The 23,109-nt window shown below is 40.1% G+C and overlaps 1 protein-coding gene across 1 annotated transcript; it reads right to left on the bottom strand.

Annotated features, from left to right (window-relative positions):
- Window positions 1-6,609: 6,609 nt before the first annotated feature.
- LOC115077573 (olfactory receptor-like protein OLF3) lies at window positions 6,610-7,572 on the bottom strand. The gene has a single exon (XM_029579868.1). It carries the CDS (start codon window positions 7,570-7,572, stop codon window positions 6,610-6,612), a length of 963 nt encoding a protein of 320 aa, XP_029435728.1.
- Window positions 7,573-23,109: the final 15,537 nt, after the last annotated feature.

The raw sequence follows: 23,109 nt of genomic DNA, 5'->3' as shown, positions 1-23,109 counted from the left end.
TCCATAACAAAGAATATTATGAAATCCGCTTCAACTTTTAGATTGAAAGAAAGAAGAGTCATCATCAAGAACATTAATAGAAATTAAGCAGCATACGTAACAAAATATTTCCAAATATGTTAAATAGAAATAGAAAATAAGTAATGAAACGCTCAAATATAGCGATGTCAAATACAAGGGGGATCCAATAACAACATGCAATAGCCCCAGATATATATAGACATTCAAAACATGAGAACATAAGAACATAAGAAAATGCCATACTGGGTCAGACCAAGGGTCCATCAAGCCCAGCATCCTGTTTCCAACAGTGGGTGATCCAGGCCATAAGAACCTGGCAAGTACCCAAAAACTAAGTCTATTCCATGTAACCATTGCTAATGGCAGTGGCTATTCTCTAAGCAAACTTAATAGCAGGTAATGGACTTCTCCTCCAAGAACTTATCCAATCCTTTTTTAAACACAGCTATACTAACTGCACTAACCACATCCTCTGGTAACAAATTCCAGAGTTTAATTGTGCGTTGAGTAAAAAAGAACTTTCTCCAATTAGTTTTAAATGTGCTCCATGCTAACTTCAATGAGTGCCCCCTACTCTTTCTACTATCCGAAAGAGTAAATAACCGATTCACATCTACCCGTTCTAGACCTCTCATGATTTTAAACATCTCTATCATATCCCCCCTCATTCGTCTCTTCTCAAAGCTGAAAAGTCCTAACCTCTTTAGTCTTTCCTCATAGGGGAGTTGTTCCATTCCCCTTATCATTTTGGTAGCCCTTCTCAGTACCTTCTCCATCACAATAATATCTTTTTTGAGATGTGGCGACCAGAATTGTACACAGTATTCAAGGTGTGGTCTCACCATGGAGCGAAACAGAGGCATTATGACATTTTCCATTTTATTCACCATTCCCTTCCTAATAATTCCCAACATTCTGTTTGCTTTTTTGACTGCCGCAGCACACTGAACCGATGATTTCAATGTGTTATCCACTATCCACTATCCACTAGAGATGTGAATCGTGTCCTCGATCGTCTTAACGATCGATTTCGGCTGGGAGGGGGAGGGAATCGTATTGTTGCCGTTTGGGTGTGTAAACTATCTTGAAAATCGTTAAAATCGTGAGCCGGCACACTAAAACCCCCTAAAACCCACCCCCGACCCTTTAAATTAAATCCCCCACCCTCCCGAACCCCCCCCCCCAATGCTTTAAATTACCTGGGGATCCAGCGGTGGTCCAGAACGGCGGCGGTCCGGAACGGCCCCCTCAATTGCATCGTGTTGTCTTCAGCCGGCGCCATTTTGCAAAATGGCCGCCGCAAAATGGCGGCGGCCATAGACCAAAACGATTCGACGCAGGAGGTCGTTCCTGACCCCCGCTGGACTTTTGGCAAGTCTTGTGGGGGTCAGGAGGCCCCCCCAAGCTGGCCAAAAGTTCCTGGGAGTCCAGCGGGGTTCCGGGAGCGATTTCTTGCCGCGAATCGTTTTCTGTACGGAAAATGGCGCCGGCAGGAGATCGACTGCAGGAGGTCATTCAGCGGTGGTCCGGAACCCCCGCAATATGGCCCTGAGTGACCAAAACCTGTCAAGGGGTTCAGATGATAAATACAAATTTACTACCATATCTTTGATATCCTTAGTGCTCATATCGTTTGCATTTTTAGTATTTCCCAATTTGAAAATAATCACTGCAATGGCTGAAGTGACATGAGAGTAGCAAATCACGTACACTGTTTATGAATTTAAGGAATCTTGCTTGTATAAGAGTAACCAAGATCAGTCTGCATTGAAAGACATTTGTAAGTTCTTTTATATTATAGAAAAGGTATGCGCTCTTACAAGACGTGGAGCAGTGAGTTCTTGTGCTTGACAGATGAAGCCTTTTTTGTCAGAGAATATTCACCAAATTAGAAGAAATTGTCCCACAGGAAGTTTCTTCTTTAGCCGATATGGATGAAAGCTTGAGAATTGCAATAGGTTGTTAATGTTCAGACAAGTTTCAGTACACTGATGTGCCAATACATTGTTGATTTTTGAAAATTAAAATATCTAAAAATGATATTGAGTTGGTGTCACCCTTAGTACACTGCATAGCCCTGGGACACACTTTGAGGATATGCGGTGGGGAATACTTGAACAAATTCTCCTCTTCCAAAGGGAAAGGAGAACCAGACTTAGAGAACAATTCTGAATTTTTAGTTTAAACACAATTTTACCACACAGCCTTCATTTAGAAATTGACTTGTACAGTTTAATTGAAATTTAAATTGAATTATTTAATATTGTTTTCTTGACCAATATAAAAAAAATCTGTATATATGACACCATTCAGAAATTGTTCTGTTTAAAATTTTGGTGCCAGACTAGCCCTGAACACTGTCAGAGTGTGCACGATCGAGTGGTCTTCTTTGCTTTTGTGTTTTATTTTATTTCACACTATTTGTGAAGATAACATCAGTGTTGCTGCATTCTAGCTTTTCATGGTGAAGTATTGATTATGGAAGAAAACATCTAATCAACCTCTGACACAGATCCTATGCTAAACACAGACTCATGTCAGGAACCATATTATTAATTCAGACCTTCACCAACTATAAAAGCATTTCTGAAAGATAAGTAATGAAATTGTATTTGCAAAACCAAGAAAGTTCAAACATATTACAATTGGACCTATGATTATTTAAAAGGCTATGAAAGCATTTGCATTCTGGAGCGCCTAGTATGATGTCTTTATTATTCTAATCTAGAGGTGGCGATTTGGAAGTGAATGTGTTTTGGATGTGTACTTATCCCTGGGTCCATCTCATGTTGTTTGCAGAATATAAGTAAAACTGTCTGCTATTATTCCAAGTTAGCTAGCAAGAACGCATGGGTGTGTTAGGCACTTACAGATTTCTAGATATGCCTCGGAATCAGGAATACATTTCAGCTCTATTTTGTCCTGGTTTTTTCAGCTTATTGGTCCAAGAGTAGGAAGAGTCCATGATTTTTCAGGTCATTGGTTTCTTGCTTCTCTTGAGCACTGCCACTGTCTTTTCAACCTCTGTTGGGGATGCAGGGTTCTTCGAGAGCTGGTTCTTTTCCTTGTGGGACATTTTCATTTTTGTTTTCAAGACTCCCCTAAAAAACTTTAGGCTCATCCATAGTTCTAGTTTTTTTAGGTAGGGAGGGGAGGGGAGGTGGACTGCTGCATGTTAGGATGTTTTTTTTTAATAAAGAAGGAAAGAGAATCAGGACATGAGTAATGGGCTTTTGGTTGAGGGGGGGTCATTTATAAAGGGTAGGGAGCTGAAGAGGCAGTAATTCTATAATAAAGGCTGATTTTTCAATGATAGGTGTCTAGAACTGTAATATCTGGCCACTTAAGTTCACCAGAATATTTGTTTAAAGATAGCTGTTTTTGGCTGGCCGTCTTACCTGCTAAACAGGAATTTGAATATTGATCTCTTATTAAAGCTTAGGAATGCAACCTGGGCAGAGTGGATTCTCAATTAGCTTTCCATCAAGCATCCCAATGATAGATGAAAGCATTTCTATAGATGGCACAATAAGCTGTAAAGGCGGCACTCATAAAATTCATGCTGATATCACCCACAATGACATACATAGTGTTTGAAGGCAGCATGAACAGCTACTGAGTGGATCTTCACCAGAGCCCCATGCAGTTATTGTACTGATATCTATAAAGCATAAATAAGAGCTGAAGAGCAGATCTTCACCAGTGCTACATTCAGGCTTCACACTGATGCATATAAATCTGGAATACAGCATGGAAACCTGGTAAGGGGACATATAATTGTAAAATTGGAAAGAACAAGGAGAAGAAAGTATGTAGCAGGAATGACTGACCTAATAGTTTAATGGCTTGAGAACCAGGGAGATCAGAATTCAAATTCTACACCTCTTGCTGATATATCTTGTGACCTTAAGTAAATCACATTATCTCACATTGCCTCAGGTATCCACTTAGTTTATAAGCTGTTTGGGGAAGGGACTTAGTATACCTGACTACTTATTACATTTGTACAATATTGTATATGTCCAATAGTACTATAAATATAAGCATTATTATATTGTTCTGTCAAATAACTATAAATGTACACATTAATATATCAATTCCAGTTGAAAATATAATAATAATGTTCTAAGTGAATGGAAAGTCACCATGAGGTTGATATTCAAAGATTTGTTCGACAAATATTTGGAGTTAATTAGAAAAAATTGAAGTCTTAAATTTGTCCTATATCCTCTGGCAAATTATTCCTGGGCATATTATAGCCCAGACAAAATAGTTTTACTTTGCCCAGGCTACACTGATAATCAGCATTATGCAAATAAATGTATCTAGGTAACATTGATTGACCTACAATTAATCTATACCAGATATTCATGCTAGCCACGTTCTTACTGAATATCTGGAGTAAGTTAGCTGGACAAAGGTGTCTGGGTACCTAGTTGATGCAGCCAGGATAACATCAGTCCCCAAGTAGTCAATCTGATATTATAAATATAATCTGTCCATTGGAGGAACTGAACAAAATGAATAAGCTTATTTAGATGTTTTTCCTATTATCAGCCTGTTGACTGATTTACCACAATGGAGAAGCAGAACCTGCAGGGCCACGTTCAGGGTTTCTAAGGTGAATATTGAAAATGTTTGTGGCATTAGGTTTCCTCAAGAAGAGTTAGCTATAATTTTGTAAATACTACAGTTAGAGCTATAAATATTACATTTTTGATAATCTTCTAATATATAATTAACTTCATTTTCTTTGGGTGCTATTTATACCATTCTAGGTAAATTTCCTGCAAGACCATTCCACAGATGCACTCATCTGATGCCTTGAGTGTAAGCAAGCACCGACTGCACAGAGTCTGCCAACCTGAACAAAGGATCCCCCAGTGTCACCAAGCTCATGAAATCTGCCTCCAATACTCTACAGAATTCAGCAAGAAGCTGAGCACCATCTTTAATAGCAAGAAAACTGGCAGGATAAAGAAACCAGACAGCATGAAGTGGTGCTAATTGTTGTACAGAATATAAAATGCATTGTATTTAGGTCAATTGAATATTTGCCTTTTAATTTAGGCATCATTTTAAAATAAAGACATTTGAATTTGTAAATCTGGAAAGGTTTGCTCTTTAAATGTCATGATGGGATCAATTTGTCAACTGCTCCAAGGAGATTATTAAAAAGAAACATATTTAGCATTTGTTTAGATGAGAAGGGGACTCATTTATTTCCATACCTGATGATGAATTACTCAACAAGAAAATTTGTTCCCTAAGATCTTCCTTACATCACGTTTATTATCATAACAGATAATAACAATTGAAATTCATGAGCATTCAGTAAAGAACTCCTAAATATTATATCTGACTCATTATGGAAAATATTTGTTCATGTTCCAGTCTAAAGAAAACTAAAATCTGATCCTGGTACTCACCTTCTTCTCCAATGGGCCCTACATCTCTGGAACACAGAAGCTGATGACTCTTTATACTTTGCTTTGTGTATTCCTTTGGGTATTTATTTATACTTCCTTTTGGGATATGAACCCAAGGAGACACAGTTTGTTTTTTCTTTTGCCACATTAACAGAGTCATATAATAATAATTTGAGAAATGTTCTCTATATTTTCCTACGGCTTCCACTCTCCCCCAGGAGGCAGGGCTGGATCACCAGGCTCTGGCATTGCTGGAGGACACAATTTCCTGATGGCATTTATCAGGCTAATAGGGTCATTTTACAAGGTGCGATAGCCCATTATCGCAGAGGTAAAATTAAAATTAGGGGAAGGGGTGGAGTTAGGGAGGAGCTTGGGAGAAGTTTGGGGAAATGGGGTGGTGGCACCACTGCTGGCGATAATGTTTTGTTCATTATCACCGGCAGTAGCGCGGGAAATAGCGCCACCTTTTAGTGTGGCTCTATGGGGGCCATAGTGTGCGGCTCGGACCCACCGCAGCAGGTGAAACCGCACTGCCAAGATACAGCTGGCCGGCCCCCTACACCTTTTTACGCCCCCCCTGCCCCCTTTACCACTGCGAGGAGAGGGGATAGGGGAAAGGGTAGGAAGTTAGGTAGGGGTATAGGAAAGTTCCATCCAGTCCTCTTCTTACTTGGAGTGGACTGGGAAGGAACTGGGGAAGCCCTATTCGCATTGCCGTGCATTGCCTTTTAAAATCCCCCCCCCCCCCCCGCCACGCGGAGGTCACCCACCCGTACATGTGCGCTCGGACATTAAAATCCAGCACGCATGTACACACGGGAAACATAATTTATAACATGCGCATGCTGACGTGTCATGTTATAAAATCACCGTGTCCATGTGCGTGTGCCAGGAACCATGCACACATGGACAAGTGTGCGCAGCTTGGAAAATCCAACCTTTAGGGTCTCTGTTTATTCCAAAGATTATAATGGTGTCACATACTTAGGGGAAAAAAAAAGCATCTCAGGCAATAATGTTGTCATAGAAGGTGCAAATCGAAAAATCTTTCACAGTATGAAGTGCACAGAAACATTATCCAATTATTCTATGGGTGCTTTATGCTCCTCATTATTAGTCTTGAGCTTCCTTTGCTAGGACAGCAAACTTACAGAAGTTATTGGTGGGTCAAAAATATTGTCTTCCTCATTATGACTTTTTTCAGAGCCACGTTCAACTCTTTGCTTCTCACGCTATAAATCAAGGGGTTTAACAGTGGTAGGCTGACGATATACAATGCAGTAGGCAGCTTGTTTGATTTCTTAGAGTCCCATGGCTTGGGCTGCATATACACTCCTATCATAGTCCCATATAACAGAATGATGACTGTCAGGTGGGAGGAGCAGGTGGAGAAGGCTCTGCTTTTCCCTTCTGTGGAACGGATTTTCAGGATGGTAGAGATGATAAACACATAGGATATCAGGATTAGGAGAAATGGAGTAAAGACTGTAAGCACTCCTTCTGCAAAAGTTATAACTGGAATGACAGAGGTGTCTGTGCAGGAAAGTTTCACCACTGCTGAGATTTCACAGAAGAAGTGATTGATTACATTGGAGTCACAGAAAGAAAACTGGGATGTAATGACAGTGTGTGGCAATGATTCTATCAAACCTGTTACCCATGAGATACCTGCCAGAAGAGCACAGACCCTCTTATTCATGATGGTGGTATAACGCAGGGGATTGCATATTGCAACATAACGGTCATAGGCCATCCCAGTAAGTAGTATAAATTCTGCACCTAGGCATCCCAGATAGAAATACATCTGCAGAAAGCATCTGCTAAAAGATATGTTATTGCTGTTTGTTAGAAGAATTGACAGTAACTTTGGAACAATAATGGTCAAAGAGCAGATATCAATGACGGACAAGTTGAGCAGGAAGAAATACATGGGGGTGTGCAGGTGTGGATCGGCACATACTATGCAGATAATGAGGAGGTTCCCCAGCACGGCCATCAGGTAGAGGAGTGAGAAGAGAGTGAAGAGAGGGAGCTGCAGCTCTGGGAACTCTGAGAACCCAAGAAGCAGGAATGTGGTCAACCTGCTGTGGTTTCCCATTTTAAAGTATTCATAACTCATGGGTGCTGAAAGGAAGAAGAACAAAGAGAATGGAGAAAATGATGAGGAACAAGGCAACTCTGACACCAAAACATTTATATCAGAACATATTCCCACAAACACTGAATTAATACATCAGATACATTGGTGTGGTTGACCACAACTTTTTTATTTCTGCCTGACTTGATTGATGTTATTTATATTTCAGACTCCTTTAGATGATCAATTTGTGAAGAATAAGAAAGCAATCAAAGGAGTTATGCATGTAAATGTAACATACCATCATAGCAATTTTCAAAAGCCATTTATATTCATAAAGTTTCACATGAAAAAACCTATAGAGAATTCTATGGCATATATTGTATCAGTTTTCAAAAGCCCACTTACATGGTTAAAGTGCATTTACACAGTAAACCCCAATTTTATGCGTGTAAATGCTTTTGGGAATTATCTAGATATGGGGTGAAATATGTGCACATATATATTTAAAATAGGTGGGTAAAGTATACATGTTCAATCCATCGATATACATGGTTTCAATGCACTGCTGTTACCCGGATCGCTCCAGGGGCGATCTGGGTAACTATAGACCAGTGAGCCTGACTTCAGTGCCGGGAAAAATAGTGGAAACTATTCTCAAGATCAAAATCGTAGAGCATATAGAAAGACATGGTTTAATGGAATACAGTCAACATGGATTTACCCAAGGAAAGTCTTGCTTAACAAATCTGCTTCAGTTTTTTGAAGGGGTTAATAAAAATGTGGATAAAGGTGAACCGTTAGATGTAGTGTATTTGGATTTTCAGAAGGCATTTGACAAAGTCCCTCATGAGAGGCTTCTACGAAAACTAAAAAGTCATGGGATAGGAGGCAATGTCCTTTCATGGATTACAAACTGGTTAAAAAACAGGAAACAGAGAGTAGGATTAAATGGTCAATTTTCTCAGTGGAAAAGGGTAAACATCTGTACTTGGACCGGTGCTTTTCAATATATATATAAATGATCTGGAAAGGAAAACGATGAGTGAGGTTATCAAATTTGCGGATGATACAAAATTATTCAGAGTAGTTAAATCACAAGCAGACTGTGATATATTACAGGAGGACCTTGCAAGACTGGAAGATTGGGCATCCAAATGGCAGATGAAATTTAATGTGGACAAGTGCAAGGTGTTGCATATAGGGAAAAATAACCCTTGCTGTAGTTACACGATGTTAGGTTCCATATTGGGAGCTACCACCCAGGAAAGGGATCTGGGCATCATAGTGGATAGTACTTTGAAATCATTGGCTCAGTGTGCTACAGCAGTCAAAAAAGCAAATAGAATGTTAAGAATTATTAGGAAGGGAATGATTAATAGAAAGGAAAATGTAATAATGCCTCTGTCTCGCTCCATGGTGAGACCACACCTTGAATACTGTGTACAATTCTGGTCGCCGCATCTCAAAAAATATAGTTGAAATGGAGAAGGTACAGAGAAGGGCAACCAAAATGATAAAGGAGATGGAACAGCTCCCCTATGAGGAAAGGCTGAAGAGATTAGGGCTGTTCATCTTGGAGAAGAGACAGCTGAGGGGGGATATGATAGAGGCCTTTAACATCATGAGAGGTCTTGAACGAGTAGATGTGACTCGGTTATTTACACTTTCGAATAATAGGACTAGGGGGCATTCCATGAAGTTAGCAAGTAGCACATTTAAAACTAATCGGAGAAAATTCTTTTGCACTCAATGCACAATAAAGCTCTGGAAATTTTTGCCAGAGGATGTGGTTAGTGCAGTTAGTGTAGCTGGGTTCAAAAAAGGTTTGGATAAGTTCTTGGAGGAGAAGTCCATTAATGGCTATTAATCAATTTTACTTAGGGAATAGCCACTGCTATTAATTGCATCAGTAGCCTATGTACTCACCTATGCTGCAGGGTAGAATTATGAATATTTTATAAAATGTGCACATATCATTTGTGGATATTATAAAATACAAGAACAAATATGGGCACTGACATATACACACATACAGGTGAAATTTCAAAGGAGTGACGTACATAAATGTAATATACTATGTAACAATTTTCAAAAGCTATTTATGTACATAAAGAACACTTATGCAAGTAAATCCTATGGACATTTCAATAGTATATATTGTAGCAATTTTCAAAAGCTCATTTACATGGATAAATTGCATTTAGATATGTAAAAACTCATTTTTAAGCATGTAAATGGTTTTGAAAATGAAGCACATCCTGTATATGTTGCTGTACGCAGTTGTTGGAAAGTTATCCTTCCAGGGATCTTCATCAATATGTTAGGATTCATGCTTGAAGGAAGACCTCTCGAGCCACTGGACTTACCCATGATGCCACCAACAGCTGGATCTTGTGTTGCGGCAGGATGCCACTTGTCTCCCCTCATGTGGTGCGGGATGCCACTATGACCACTGCTCCTCCAGTCTTCCTTAGGCATGCATGCTAGTTAAAAGCCCACAGTGAGAAAAATGCCCTCAGTGCTCACTGATGATATCAGCACATCAGCCCTACATAAGAGCTCCCCAGAATTCCCCTCCTCACCTTAACAGCAGGTATCATCTCTAGCAGAAAGTACTAGAGATGTGAATCGGAACCAGAATTGGTTTCGGTTTTGGATTCGTGGACCATCGGGAAACTATTTTTCCCGCGGTCCAATCGTTATTTTTTTTTTTTTATCGGCTGCACAGAGCCGATAACCCAAAAACATAGCCCAACCCTTTAAAATTAGTTCTTTAGTATCCCCCCACCCTCCGGACCCCTCCTGCCGTCCATTCCTCCTACCGTGTGACAGGGGCCAGCCAATGGCACGGATACCCTGTCACATGCTAAGGGCAAAGGGCCATCTGCGCCATTTTATTTATGGCAGCTGATGGCCCGAGAGCTGGAGAATGCTCCCGGGACCCCCACTGGACCACCAGGTACTTAAACATTTTTTGGGGGGGATGGAGGGGTCTGGAGGGTGAGGGGATACTAAAGAACTAATTTTAAAGAGTCGGGCTATGGTTTTGGGTTACTTTTAAGTGCCCTTTCTTCCCGCCCCCCCCCCCCCCAATAATGATAAGACAACCCACAAAATTAATCATGGGGTTTCCTATCGCTATCGGGGACACCCTGATATCTGACAAGATTGAAAATGTCATCCAATATTTTCAATCGTCAGATAAATGATTCATATCCCTAGAAAGTACTGCGATACTGTTCCTGCATTTACAGCCTTGCCTTCCAGTCTAGCCTCATCCAGATTTGCCATCTAGTCAACATAAGAACATAAGAAATTGCCATGCTGGGTCAGACCAAGGGTCCATCAAACCCAGCATCCTGTTTCCAACAGAGGCCAAAACAGGCCACAAGAACCTGGCAATTACCCAAACACTAAGAAGATCCCATGCCACTGATGCAATTAATAGCAGTGGCTATTGCCTAAGTAAATTTGATTAATATCCGTTAATGGACTTCTCCAAGAACGTATCCAAACCTTTTTTGAACCCAGCTACACTAACTGCACTAACCACATCCTCTGGCAACAAATTCCAGAGCTTTATTGTGTGTTGAGTGAAAAATAATTTTCTCCGATTAGTCTTAAATGTGCTACTTGCAACTTCATGGAATGCCCCCTAGTCCTTCTATTATTTGAAAGTGTAAAAAACTGATTCACATCTACTCGTTCAAGACCTCTCATGATTTTAAAGACCTCTATCATATCCCCCCTCAGCTGTCTCTTCTCCAAGCTGAACAGACCTAACCTCTTCAGCCTTTCCTCATAGGGGAGCTGTTACATCCCAGTTATCATTTTGGTTGCCCTTCTCTATACCTTCTCCATCGCAACTATATATTTTTTGAGATGTGGCGACCAGAATTGTACACAGTATTCCAGATGCGATCTCACCATGGAGCGATATAGAGGCATTATGACATTTTCTGTTTTATTAACCATTCCCTTCCTAATAATTCCTAACATTCTGTTTGCTTTTCTGACTGCTGCAGCACACTGAGCTGACGATTTTAAAGTATTATTCACTATGATAACATGGAACCTAACATCGTGTAACTGCAGCAAGGGTTATTTTTCCCTATATGCAACACCTTGCACTTGTCCCCATTAAATTTCATCTGCCATTTGGATGCCCAGTCTTCCAGTCCTGCAAGGTCCACCTGTAATGTATCACAATCCGCTTGTGATTTAACTACTCTGAATAATTTTGTATCATCCGCAAATTTGATAACCTCACTCATCGTATTCATTTCCAGATCATATATATATATATATATATATATATATATATATATATATATATATATATATATTGAAAAGCACCGGTCCAAGTACAGATCTCTGAGGCACTCCATTGTTTACCCTTTTCCACTGAGAAAATTGACCATTTAATCCTACTCTCTGTGTCCTGTCTTTTAACCAGTTTGTAATCCATGAAAGGACATCACCTCCTATCTCATGACTTTTTAGTTTTCTTAGAAGCCTCTCATGAGGGACTTTGTCAAATGCCTTCTGAAAATCGAAATACACTACATCTACTGGTTCACCTTTATCCACATGTTTATTAACCCCTTCAAAAAAATGAAACAGATTTGTTAGGCAAGACTTCTCTTGGGTAAATCCATGTTGACTGTGCTCCATTAAACCATGTCTTTCTATATGCTCTACAATTTTGATCTTGAGAATAGTTTCCACAATTTTTCCCAGCTATAGTTACTCGGATTGCCCCTGGAGCTTTTTTTTTAATATTTGAGTTACATTGGCCACCCTCCAGTCTGCAGGTACAATGGATGATTTTAATGATAGGTTATAAATTTTAACTAATAGAGCAGAAATTTCATTTTTTAGTTCCTTCAGTACCCTAGGATGCATACCATCCGGTCCAGGTGATTTTCTACTCTTTAGTTTGCCAATCTGGCCTACTACATCTTCCAGGTTCACAGTGATTTTGTTCAGTTCGTCTGAGTCATTACCCCTGAAAACCATTTCCGGAACTGATTTCTCCCCAACATCCTCATTAGTAAACACAGAAGCAAAGAATTCATTTAGTCTTTCTGCAATGGCCTTACCTTCCCTAAGAGCCCCTTTAACCCCTCTGTCATCTTATGGTCCAACTGACTCCCTCACAGGTTTCTTGCTTTGGATATATTTTAAAAAGTTTTTATTATGAGTTTTTGCCTCTATGGACAACTTCAATTCAAATTCTCTCTTCGCCTGCCTTTTCAATGTTTTACACTTAGCTTGACAATGCTTATGTTGTATACTATGTTCTTCAGATGGATCCTTCTTCCAATTTTTGAAGGAAGTTTTTTTTGGCTAAAATAGCCTCTTTTACCTCAACTTTTAACCATGACTGTAATCGTTTTGCTTTTCTTCCACCTTTCTTAATGTGTGGAATACATATGGACTGCACCTCTAGGATTGTATTTTTAAACAATGTTCATGCCTGTTGAACACTTTTAACCTTTGCAGCTGCACCTTTCAGTTTTTTTCTATTTTCCTCATTTTATCAAAGTTTCCCTTTTGAAAGTTTAGTGTTAGAGCTGTAGATTTACTTATTGCCCCCTTCCAGTTATTAGTATACATTTGATCATGTTATGATCACTGTTGCCAAGTGGCCTCACCACCTTTACCTCTCTCACCATATCCTGTGTTCCACTAAGAATTAAATCTAAAATAGCTCCCTCTCTTATTGGTTCCTGAACCAATTTCTCCATGAAGCAGTCATTTATTACATCCAGGAAATTTATGTCTCTAGCAAGTCCTGATGTTACATTTACCCAGTCAATACTGGGGTAATTGAAATCTCACATTATTAATTCACTGCCAAATTGGTTAGCTTCCTGATTTCTCTTAACATTTCATCATCTGACTGACCATTTTCTCCAGGTGAACGATAGTATACTCCTATCACTATATTCTTACCCAATACACATGGGATTTCTACCGATATAGATTCTACTGAGCATTTAGTCTCTTGCATGATCTTTATCCTATTGGACTCTATACCTTCCCAGACAAAAAGTGCCACACCCCCACCAAGTTGATCCTCCCTATCATTGCGATATAATTTGTACCCTGATATAGCACTGTCCCATTGGTTATCCTCCTTCCACCAAGTCTCTGTGATGCCAATTATGTCAATCTCATCATTTGCTGCTATACACTCTAACTCTCCCATCTTATTTCTTAGACTGCTGGCATTGGCATACAGACATTTCAAAGTGTGTTTTTTGTTTGTATTAACAAACTGATTTTCAGTTGTTAGGGATAACTTGGAAATCATTAGCTTAGGTGATCTTTTACATATAGGCACATGGACTATATTTGCTTTTAATGGAACCTCTCTCTTGGGATGCCCTAACTCTCCTGTTTCATTAGTATCCTTCAAGGATACATTTCTCTGAACCATGCAGCTTGGTTCCAGTCTGGTTAAGGTGGAGCCCATCCTTTCGGAAAAGTCTCCCCTTTCCCCAAATGTTTCCCCAGTTCCTAATAAAGCTTAATCCCTCTTCCCTGCACCATCATCTCATCCACACATTGAAACTCTGCCTGCCTCTGGGGACCTGCACGTGGAACAGGAAGCAGTTCAGAGAATGCAACCTTAGAGGTTCTGGATTTCAGCTTCCTACCTAAAATCCTTAATTTGGCTTCCAGCCTTGTCTTGCACTCCAGCCCCATCCATTCTGTCTTCCTTGTTGTTTCTTCCAGTGTCTTTTGTGTGCCCATGTCCACCAATGGCTTGTCACTCCAGATCTTGACCTCTTGTTTGGACTTTACTATGATTCTCTGCTGCCTGGAACTGCCTCCTTGCCTGGCCCTGACTATTCTTGCCTGCTGCCTGTCCTGACATTCTCTCCTCTGGTCTTCTTATGCTATTTACTCTGTCTCTGGTGTGTCTCTAGACTCTTAAGTACCACCTCTGCCTTAGAGATCCATCTATGTTCTGCTGGCCACCAGAATCCAAGGGCTCATCCTGCAGATAAGTTGGCTGGTGAAAGTGAATCTTCAGACTGTCTTGCTACAGGGCTGCCAGCGTAGTCATCAGGGGTTTACCCTTGATGCTGCATCAACTATGCTGCAGCACTAAGGGTGCACACCCCTCCTATCCTTTACACAATGTTTCTGTAACAGTTTGTTGAATTGATACAAAAAACTGGATGTTGTCATCGTAAAGCCAATAACCCATATCTAGATTAGCTAAGAATTGACATATTGGAAATATATAATGATTCAATTGTGTCACAAACAGTGCTGAATAGGGATGTGCATTTGTTTGCAATGCAATAGGAAATAAAGATGATATTTCCTATTTTGATGCATTTCAGGGGGGTTGACGAAATGATAGGAAAACCCACGGAATTTTGTGTGGTTTTCTTATCATTTTCTTGGGGGGGGGGAAGGGCACATTAAAAAATGCCCAAACCCATCCCAACCCTTCAAATTTAATTAATTGCAAACCCCCACCCTCCTGAGCCCCAAGACTTACCCAACCCCCCCAAGACTTGTATAAAATCTCTGGTGGTCCAGTTGGGTACCAGGAGCGATCTCCCCCTCTCGGACCATCAGCTGCCATTAATCAAAATGGTGCTGGTGGCTCTTTGCCCTTACCATGTGACAGGTGATACTGGTGCCATTGGTCAACCCCTGTCACATGGTAGGAGCAATGGATGGCCCGCACCAGTTTTTAAGATGGCACCAGTCATCCATTGCTCCTACCATGTGACAGAGGCCGGCCAAGGGCACTGATAGCCCATGTCACATGGTAAGGCAAAGGGCCACCGGCACCATTTTGATTACTGGCAGCCGATGGCCTGAGAGTGGGAGATCGCTCCCGGGACCACTGCTGGACCACCAGGGACTTTCACAAGTTTTTGGGGGGTTGGGAGGGTGGGGGGTTGTAATTAATTAAATTTGAAGGGTTGGGGTTTTCGTTTTGGGGCAGCTGAAAAAAAATTAGCCCGAACCGTGAGAAAACAAAATTTCCCACGGCGGGCCGATAACGAAGACCGAACCAAAAGGTTCAGCTGAATCACATCTCTAGTGCTGAATCCTTTGGAACTCTTGTCTTCAGTGAAAAGAAAGATGATTTTGACCCAGGGAGAAAATATCCTTTGGGAACAAGATGTCAAAAACAAAGTAAACCAGTTTAACATAGTGGGCGATAAACCTATCTATTTCATTTGTTGCAACATAATAGAATGGTCAATAGTATCAAAGCCAGAGGATGTGTCCAACATGACCAAAAAAAGCAATTACCATTATCAACTCCATGGTGATATACATCAAAGCTTGAAAGTAATGTTTGCATATTATATGCCACTCTAAAACCAAACTAATAAACATCAAGTAATGTATGATCTTCAATAAACTCATGAAGATGCTTCAATATAATAATAATCAAAATGGTGCCGGTGTCCTTTCGTGGATTGCAAACTGGCTAAAAGACAGGAAACAGAGAGTAGGATTAAATGGGCAATTTTCTCAGTGGAAGGGAGTGGACAGTGGAGTGCCTCAGGGATCTGTATTGGGACCCTTACTTTTCAATATATTTATAAATGATCTGGAAAGAAATACAACGAGTGAGATAATCAAATTTGCAGATGACACAAAATTGTTCAGAGTAGTTAAATCACAAGCAGATTGTGATAAATTGCAGGAAGATCTTGTGAGACTGGAAAATTGGGCATCCAAATGGCAGATGAAATTTAATGTGGATAAGTGCAAGGTGATGCATATAGGGAAAAATAACCCAAGCTATAATTACACAATGTTGGGTTCCATATTAGGTGCTACAACCCAAGAAAGAGATCTAGGTGTCATAGTGGATAACACATTGAAATCATCAGTACAGTGTGCTGCAGCAGTCAAAAAAGCAAACAGAATGGGAATTATTAGAAAGGGAATGGTGAATAAAATGGAAAATGTCATAATGCCTCTGTATTGCTCCATGGTGAGACCACACCTTGAATACTGTGTACAATTCTGGTCACCGCATCTCAAAAAAGATATAATTGCGATGGAGAAGGTACAGAAAAGGGCTACCAAAATGATATAGGGAATGGAACAACTCCCCAATGAGGAAAGACTAAAGAGTTTAGGACTTTTCAGCTTGGAGAAGAGACGACTGAGGGGGGATATGATAGAGGTGTTTAAAGTCATGAGAGGTCTAGAACGGGTAGATGTGAATCAGTTATTTATTCTTTCGGATAGTTGAAAGACTAGGGTGCACTCCATGAAGTTAGCATGGGGCACATTTAAAACTAATCGGAGAAAGTTCTTTTTTACTCAACGCACAATTAAACTCTGCAATTTGTTGCCAGAGGATGTGGTTAGTGCAGTTAGTATAGCTGTGTTTAAAAAAGGATTGGATAAGTTCTTGGAGGAGAAGTCCATTACCTGCTATTAAGTTCACTTAGAGAATAGCCACTGCCATTAGCAATGATAACATGGAATAGACTTAGTTTTTGGGTACTTGCCCAGGTTCTTATGACCTGGATTGGCCACTGTTGGAAACAGGATGCTGGGCTTTATGGACCCTTGGTCTGACCCAGTATGGCATTTTCTTATGTTCTTATGTTCTTAATATCACATTTTCCACATCTTTAGCTAAGAAAGGGAGGGTAGGAATATAACAATAACAATAATAATATAATAGCAATAATTGTCTAAATAAAAAGTAGCCATGTTAGTTTTATTTTAAACTGAACAAGGAAGCCACTGAGACCCTCCCTGAACACCTTCATAAAAGTGTGACAATAATCATTTAAGGGGCAGAAGGTGTTACTCATATTTGATACAATATGAACAATTTCAGCAGAGGATGCGATTTCAGATTGTTCCCATTTGCTAACATTATCAAAAACGGGCTCAGATGCTGTTACTGAATTTAATGCGAGCTGTGCTTTAAGAAGGTGAACCACCTTATTATAAAAAAAAATTGAGAAAAAGTTCAGCACTCTTGCTTGACTTCTACCTGAGTATTGTCCTCAGGAAGTGATGTATGTGAATGCACAATGTAAAAAGTACAGAAAAGTGGCATTGCTTTAAGTCATCAACCATCTGATGCTAAGTGAGTAAGGGGCAGCTGATTCACTCTCAGTTATCATGATGGGGTATAATATCTGGGTCGGTGTAATCTATTAGTTGCTATCAGAGTGGGGAAGTAGATGACAGACCTGATAAAAGCTGAAGAAATGATAGCATGTAAAAGTGAGGTACTGTTACTGAGGGACCTGTCTCTACCAGATGTAGCTTGGAAAGTGTCAGTTGCTGGATCCACTAGAAATGAAGGTATATTTAACTCCTTATACAATTACTATTGCTCAAGCAATTAGTTAAAGAGCCGTATTTAGAGAAGCTGATTCTGGACCTGGCATTGACAAATGGAGACATTATCACTGATGTTAAGGTAGGGGACAATCTGTGATCCAGGGATCACCTTATTGTGTGGTTCTACGGAAACACTGGATCAAATGCAAACTATGCTTGAAGAAGGGCACTAGATTCCGAACATGTGTCTAAGAAAACAAATCTTCTTTTTAGGGAAAACTCTGCAAAAGAGTAGTGGATCTACGTGTTGCAGAGAAGGAATGGGCAGCAATGCAAAAGAGAACTGAATTGTCAAATCATTGTGTCGGGAGTTATAGGAAGGGGAAGAAAATGAAAAGACTGATGTGGTTCAGCAATGAAGTAGGAGAAAAGAGCAAACAAAGCACAGCAAAAATATAGACTCAAAAAGAGATGGTTCGGCAAAATCAGCAGGAGAAACAAAGGGAGGCAGGGAAGGGCGGTGAATGACTCAGCCATTGTATTGGCCAATTAGTAAAAACTTTCTTTAAACATATATATGAAAACAAGAAGATCAAAAGTGGAATAATAAGAATTACAGAGAATGATGGGTTTAAGGAAGAGGAGGATTAGAAGGAAGCCTGCATTTTTCCCCCCATTGTGTCCCCTAGAAGTTATCAATGGCTGTTTATGGCACTGCCGCAGGAATTAAATGTTTTTCAAGAGGGTCCTTGCTATTAGCATCCTGCTGTCTGATTTCACAAAATGATGAAGAAGGCACTTCTGGGACTCATTCTAGTGAATATTTCTAATGGTGATTGTTGCCAAGGTTTCCTCACAGTAAGATAATAAAAAAAATTAAAAATCATATGCAGAATGGCAAAATAAATCCAGGATTTTCATAATCTGCTGTGAAATCATACAATGAAGTGTCTTGCAAGTGTTTTAACATTATTTATTTATTTTGAGTGAGTTAGATTCTACCTTTCCACAAACCTTGGCTAAATTGTTTAGAAAATACATTTAGCTGACCAGAAAAGTGAGAAAGGAAGGGGCAGCTGAGTCTGGAAGACTCAATGCAGCTTGTGATCGCTCACAAGGAATAATTTTCAAAGGTGTTACACGTATAAATATAATTTCTATCATAGCAATTTTCAAATGTTATTTATGCAAGTAAAGTGCACTTCTGGAGGTATAATGGACAATTCAATGGCAAATATTGTAGCAATTGTCAAAAGCCCACTTACATAAAGTGCATTTACATGTCTAAAACCCAGTTGTAAGTTTACATTTACATTTCTAAAACCCAGTTTGTGAGACTGAATCCTTCAGTCTCACAAACTGAAGGATTCAGTCTCCCATACTTTAAATGATTCAACACAAAACAGCACACCCTCCCTTTATAGCATCAGTACTGACAGGTTAAAGATTCCACGCAGCACAGTAGCAAAACAAATCAACTTGAATTTGCATGAGCTTGTGTTTGAGGCAGCTCTCAAAATGTTCCTGAAATCACTGGACTTCTTAGTTTGAGAATAGTTTCTCCTTCCTTCTCTGTGGCATCAATGAATTGATAGAATGTATGGGAAATTAAAACCAAGCAATAAAATGTTTGATTTTTAAGTTTAGCATCTATTTAGGATTTAAAAAAACCAGCATAGGGGTAACCTACAAGGCAACTACTAATACTACCATATGCAACTTTCTGGGCAGACTTGATCTACCATTTTTTCTGATGTCATTTATTTTGTTACTATGTAAACACTGATTTCAATTAGAGATCTGAAGATGGTTTCTCTTTAAATGTCATGACCTTTTATATGACAAGAGATATCACTGCATAACCACCAAGAAACATTCTTCCCTCTCTCCGTATGTTTAAGTTGCTGGTGCTCTGTTGAGGGTACACCAGATCAATTGTGATTCCTCCTAAATTACACTTCAGATCCTGCCACTCTAAAAGTGACCCGATTCTCAGGTTTATTGAGGTAATGGGATCAACTTTTGAGCTTCTACCCCCAAAGACATTACAGAAAAGCAGAATTTGTTTTATAAATCTAGAATGAACACATTTGTATCTGGACCCAGTGATTAACTAGTCAAGAAATTATTCATTCACATGAAAACCCTGCTTTTAGTATAAGTACTTTTTACAGTTCGTATCAGAGGAAGCTTGATATTGAAAAAAAGAATTGAGCAGATCCTATAGTAAAGTAAAGTCTGCTGCCATTACTTGCCTTCTTGTCCAGTGAATGCTGCGTCTCTGGAATGAATGGCTTGGAGTGTTTAAGTAGGTTTATATGCACCTCTGGGATCTGATCTCCAGGCACACAGACCCATGCTTTTCTTTTCTGTATCTTTAGACTTATATGACACCTAACTCACATAGTGATTAGTCACTTGTGTAAGAAATCCAGGATAATCAAGCTATGAAATAATCTGATTTTCTGGGGACTTTTAAGGGGGCAAGTTTCAAATGTTCACTGTGGGGATAAAGGTCACAAATCTTTGCCTATGGATAGGAACCGAGTCAAAGGTAAATGTGCAAGTCTTGCTTTCCCTCTGAATCTTGCCACAGAGACCAAGCACCAGTAGATGTTTGCACTGTTTTGTAGGGATGTGCAATCATTTTTCCCAGATTAGTCAATTTCAATGAACTTGCCTAATTTGGAAAGGTTCAGGAGAATGGAAAAATGATTGAATTTTTTCCAAAATTTCAGAAATAATTCATTTTCAGGTTAGCCGGGTTTGCGCTACCTCCCAGAGAGTGCACACTAACTCTGCCACATTAGTGCACACTATCGGGAGTTAGCACACGCTAACCCTAAAATCTGGGCCCCCCAAAAAAACAACCCAGAACCGGGGAAAAAATGAAATTCCCGAGGGGGGGCCCCGAAACAAAGCCCGACACGAAAATTAAACCCGAAGCACATCTCTACAGTTTTGTTGTTGTGAAGGCAGATTTTCCACAGAAACAAACTTATGTAGCTACAGTCCAGGGTAGAAAAAGGTCACAGTTCACAAAGGGGTAGATTTTACAAATTTGCGCACACACGTACATTTGTTCGCACACCAGGCGCAAACAAGAGTATGCGGGATTTTAATAGATACGCGCGTAGCCGCGTGTATCTGTTAAAATCCGGGATCGGCTCACGCAGCCTGCCTCCGTTCCCTCCAAGGCAGCTCCGAAATTGGAGCGGCCTCGAAAGGAACTTTCCTTCCACCCCTTCCCCCCCCCCCCCGCAACTTCTCCTCCCTTCCCCTACTTAACCCACCCCCCCAGCCCTACCTAAACCCCTCCTACCTTTGTTGCACAAGTTACGCCTGCCTGAGTCAGGGCTGGCCCGGCGTGCGATTCCCAGGCCCAGAAGCCATTTCGGAGGCCTCAGCCATGCCCCCAGGCCAGAACCATGCCTGTGGCCCCGCCCCCAAATGACGTGCTGCTGCGACACCCCCCCCCCCCCCCCAGGAAAGCCCCGGGATGTACACGCGTCCCGGGGCTTGCTCGTGCCTCCGAGCCTACTCAACATAGGCTCGGAGCGTGCAGGGAGACCTTCGGCCCGGTTTTCGGGGAGTACGCACGTATCTTATGCCCATACCCCTTTGAAAATCTGGCCCAAATTAAGCATGTTTAAAGGCCTTTTTAATGACACAAATAGGATAGCCATGTGCAAAAATGTTTTTCACCATTACACAGGCATGCATAACAAAATCTTCTTGGGAGGAACACAGGTGGTAAAGTCACAGGAATTTGCCTGTAGGAATGTTATATCTAAGGGAATGTGGGTGGTGGCTATTAAAGTGGAGGGGATTTTTTCTGTCAGAGAATTTTCTAGAGAGGGAAGTAACCACTACCAGTAATAATAGAGAGGTTAATATCAAGGAACCTGAAGAGACAAAGATCCTAAACCGTAAGTTAGGGTCGCAAGAATTTAACCAATCAAAGAAGAGGAAAAAATAGGATAATAGAGGCAGACCAAATTAAAAAACATTATCATATATAGCGATGACAAGTCAAGATGAACTGGTAGAAAAAGGAAGCATAGAGAAAGCAAGATTCAAAGAAATGTAGAAGAAACTTACAGACATTAAAATATTGGGAGCCAAGGTAGCTTCACTGATTTATAAGCACTGGCATGTTTAATTACCTTCAGTATCCCACACGCTTCCCTTAATTGCATAAATTTGAGGAAGCAATCAGATTTATTGGTAAAATCAGTTTTGCTTGATGTGACTGAAATGACAATGCATCCTATGTAAAAGGTCACTCCCCATGTGGTGACTGTTTGTTTTGTACATTGACAATTAGTAGAGAAACATGGCGGGATGCATCACCTGGATAAGTACATATACAATGATGAATATGACCAATTGTACATCTTTATAAGTGTTATATGTTATCATCTGCCCATGTACAAATTATATGTGGGAAGAACTAAGCATTTGATAAAGATGGAACACTGTAGTTGTCTTTCTAAAAATAAAATACAAGCTCAGATTGTCCAGCACCGCTTCATACCCATTTATTTCTTGTTTTCTACTGGTGTATTATTGATCAGGTTAATCCACTGAACTTCCTTGAGAATATCTGCAACCACATAAACTGGTGGATCAAGTTGATATCACACAGTTATACTTTCAAAATGCTTTACATAAGATCCTTCAAGAAAGTATTTTAAAGGAACTCTTGTCTTGAAAGCAAAGGAAAATTCTTTTCATGGGAAAAACTAATTGATCTGAAAGTCCCATTTCATGATTCCTCCATCCTTTCTAAGAAAGAGGTATTTTTTTATGCTGCTATTTACTGCCTTGGAGACTCCCACCATAATCATTTGTTCTAGAGCATTCTTTCCTCTGAAAATATTTGCTTTTTGTGCATTAATAAATATTCCTCAAAAGACAAAAATGAAGGGGAAATATTCTTAAAAGCTGAGATAGAGTGAGATAGTGTGTCTGGTGCATTAAATGCTTGGGTTATAACCACTCTTTATTTAAGTGAGTGTACCAAGTTAATCGGATTGTAACTGCTGAGTGTGCTGTTCATGATGGCTGCCACCTTGAGCCCCTGAAGCAGACAGAATGTCAAAACACTGTCAGTGTCTGGCTATTTTGAACACCAACAATGTACTGCCAACCAGGCTCTGTGAGCACTGTGGTGCCATTAAAACACATAAGATGCTGCTGTTTTCAACTCTGGAGCATTTGTAAGAGGGCACTTAATGTGATATGTTCAATAAATATGGGCCAAGAAGT

Source organism: Rhinatrema bivittatum, chromosome 16, assembly GCF_901001135.1.
Source record: "Rhinatrema bivittatum chromosome 16, aRhiBiv1.1, whole genome shotgun sequence".
Lineage (NCBI taxonomy): Eukaryota > Metazoa > Chordata > Amphibia > Gymnophiona > Rhinatrematidae > Rhinatrema > Rhinatrema bivittatum.
Note: the sequence above shows the minus strand (reverse complement) of the source record. Positions and strands in the feature narration are given on the sequence as shown.

What these genes read in the sequence shown, in the direction of transcription:
- LOC115077573 (XM_029579868.1), bottom strand. Translation starts at nt 7,572, where the DNA reads ATGAGTTATGAATACTTTAAAATGGGAAACCACAGCAGGTTGACCACA.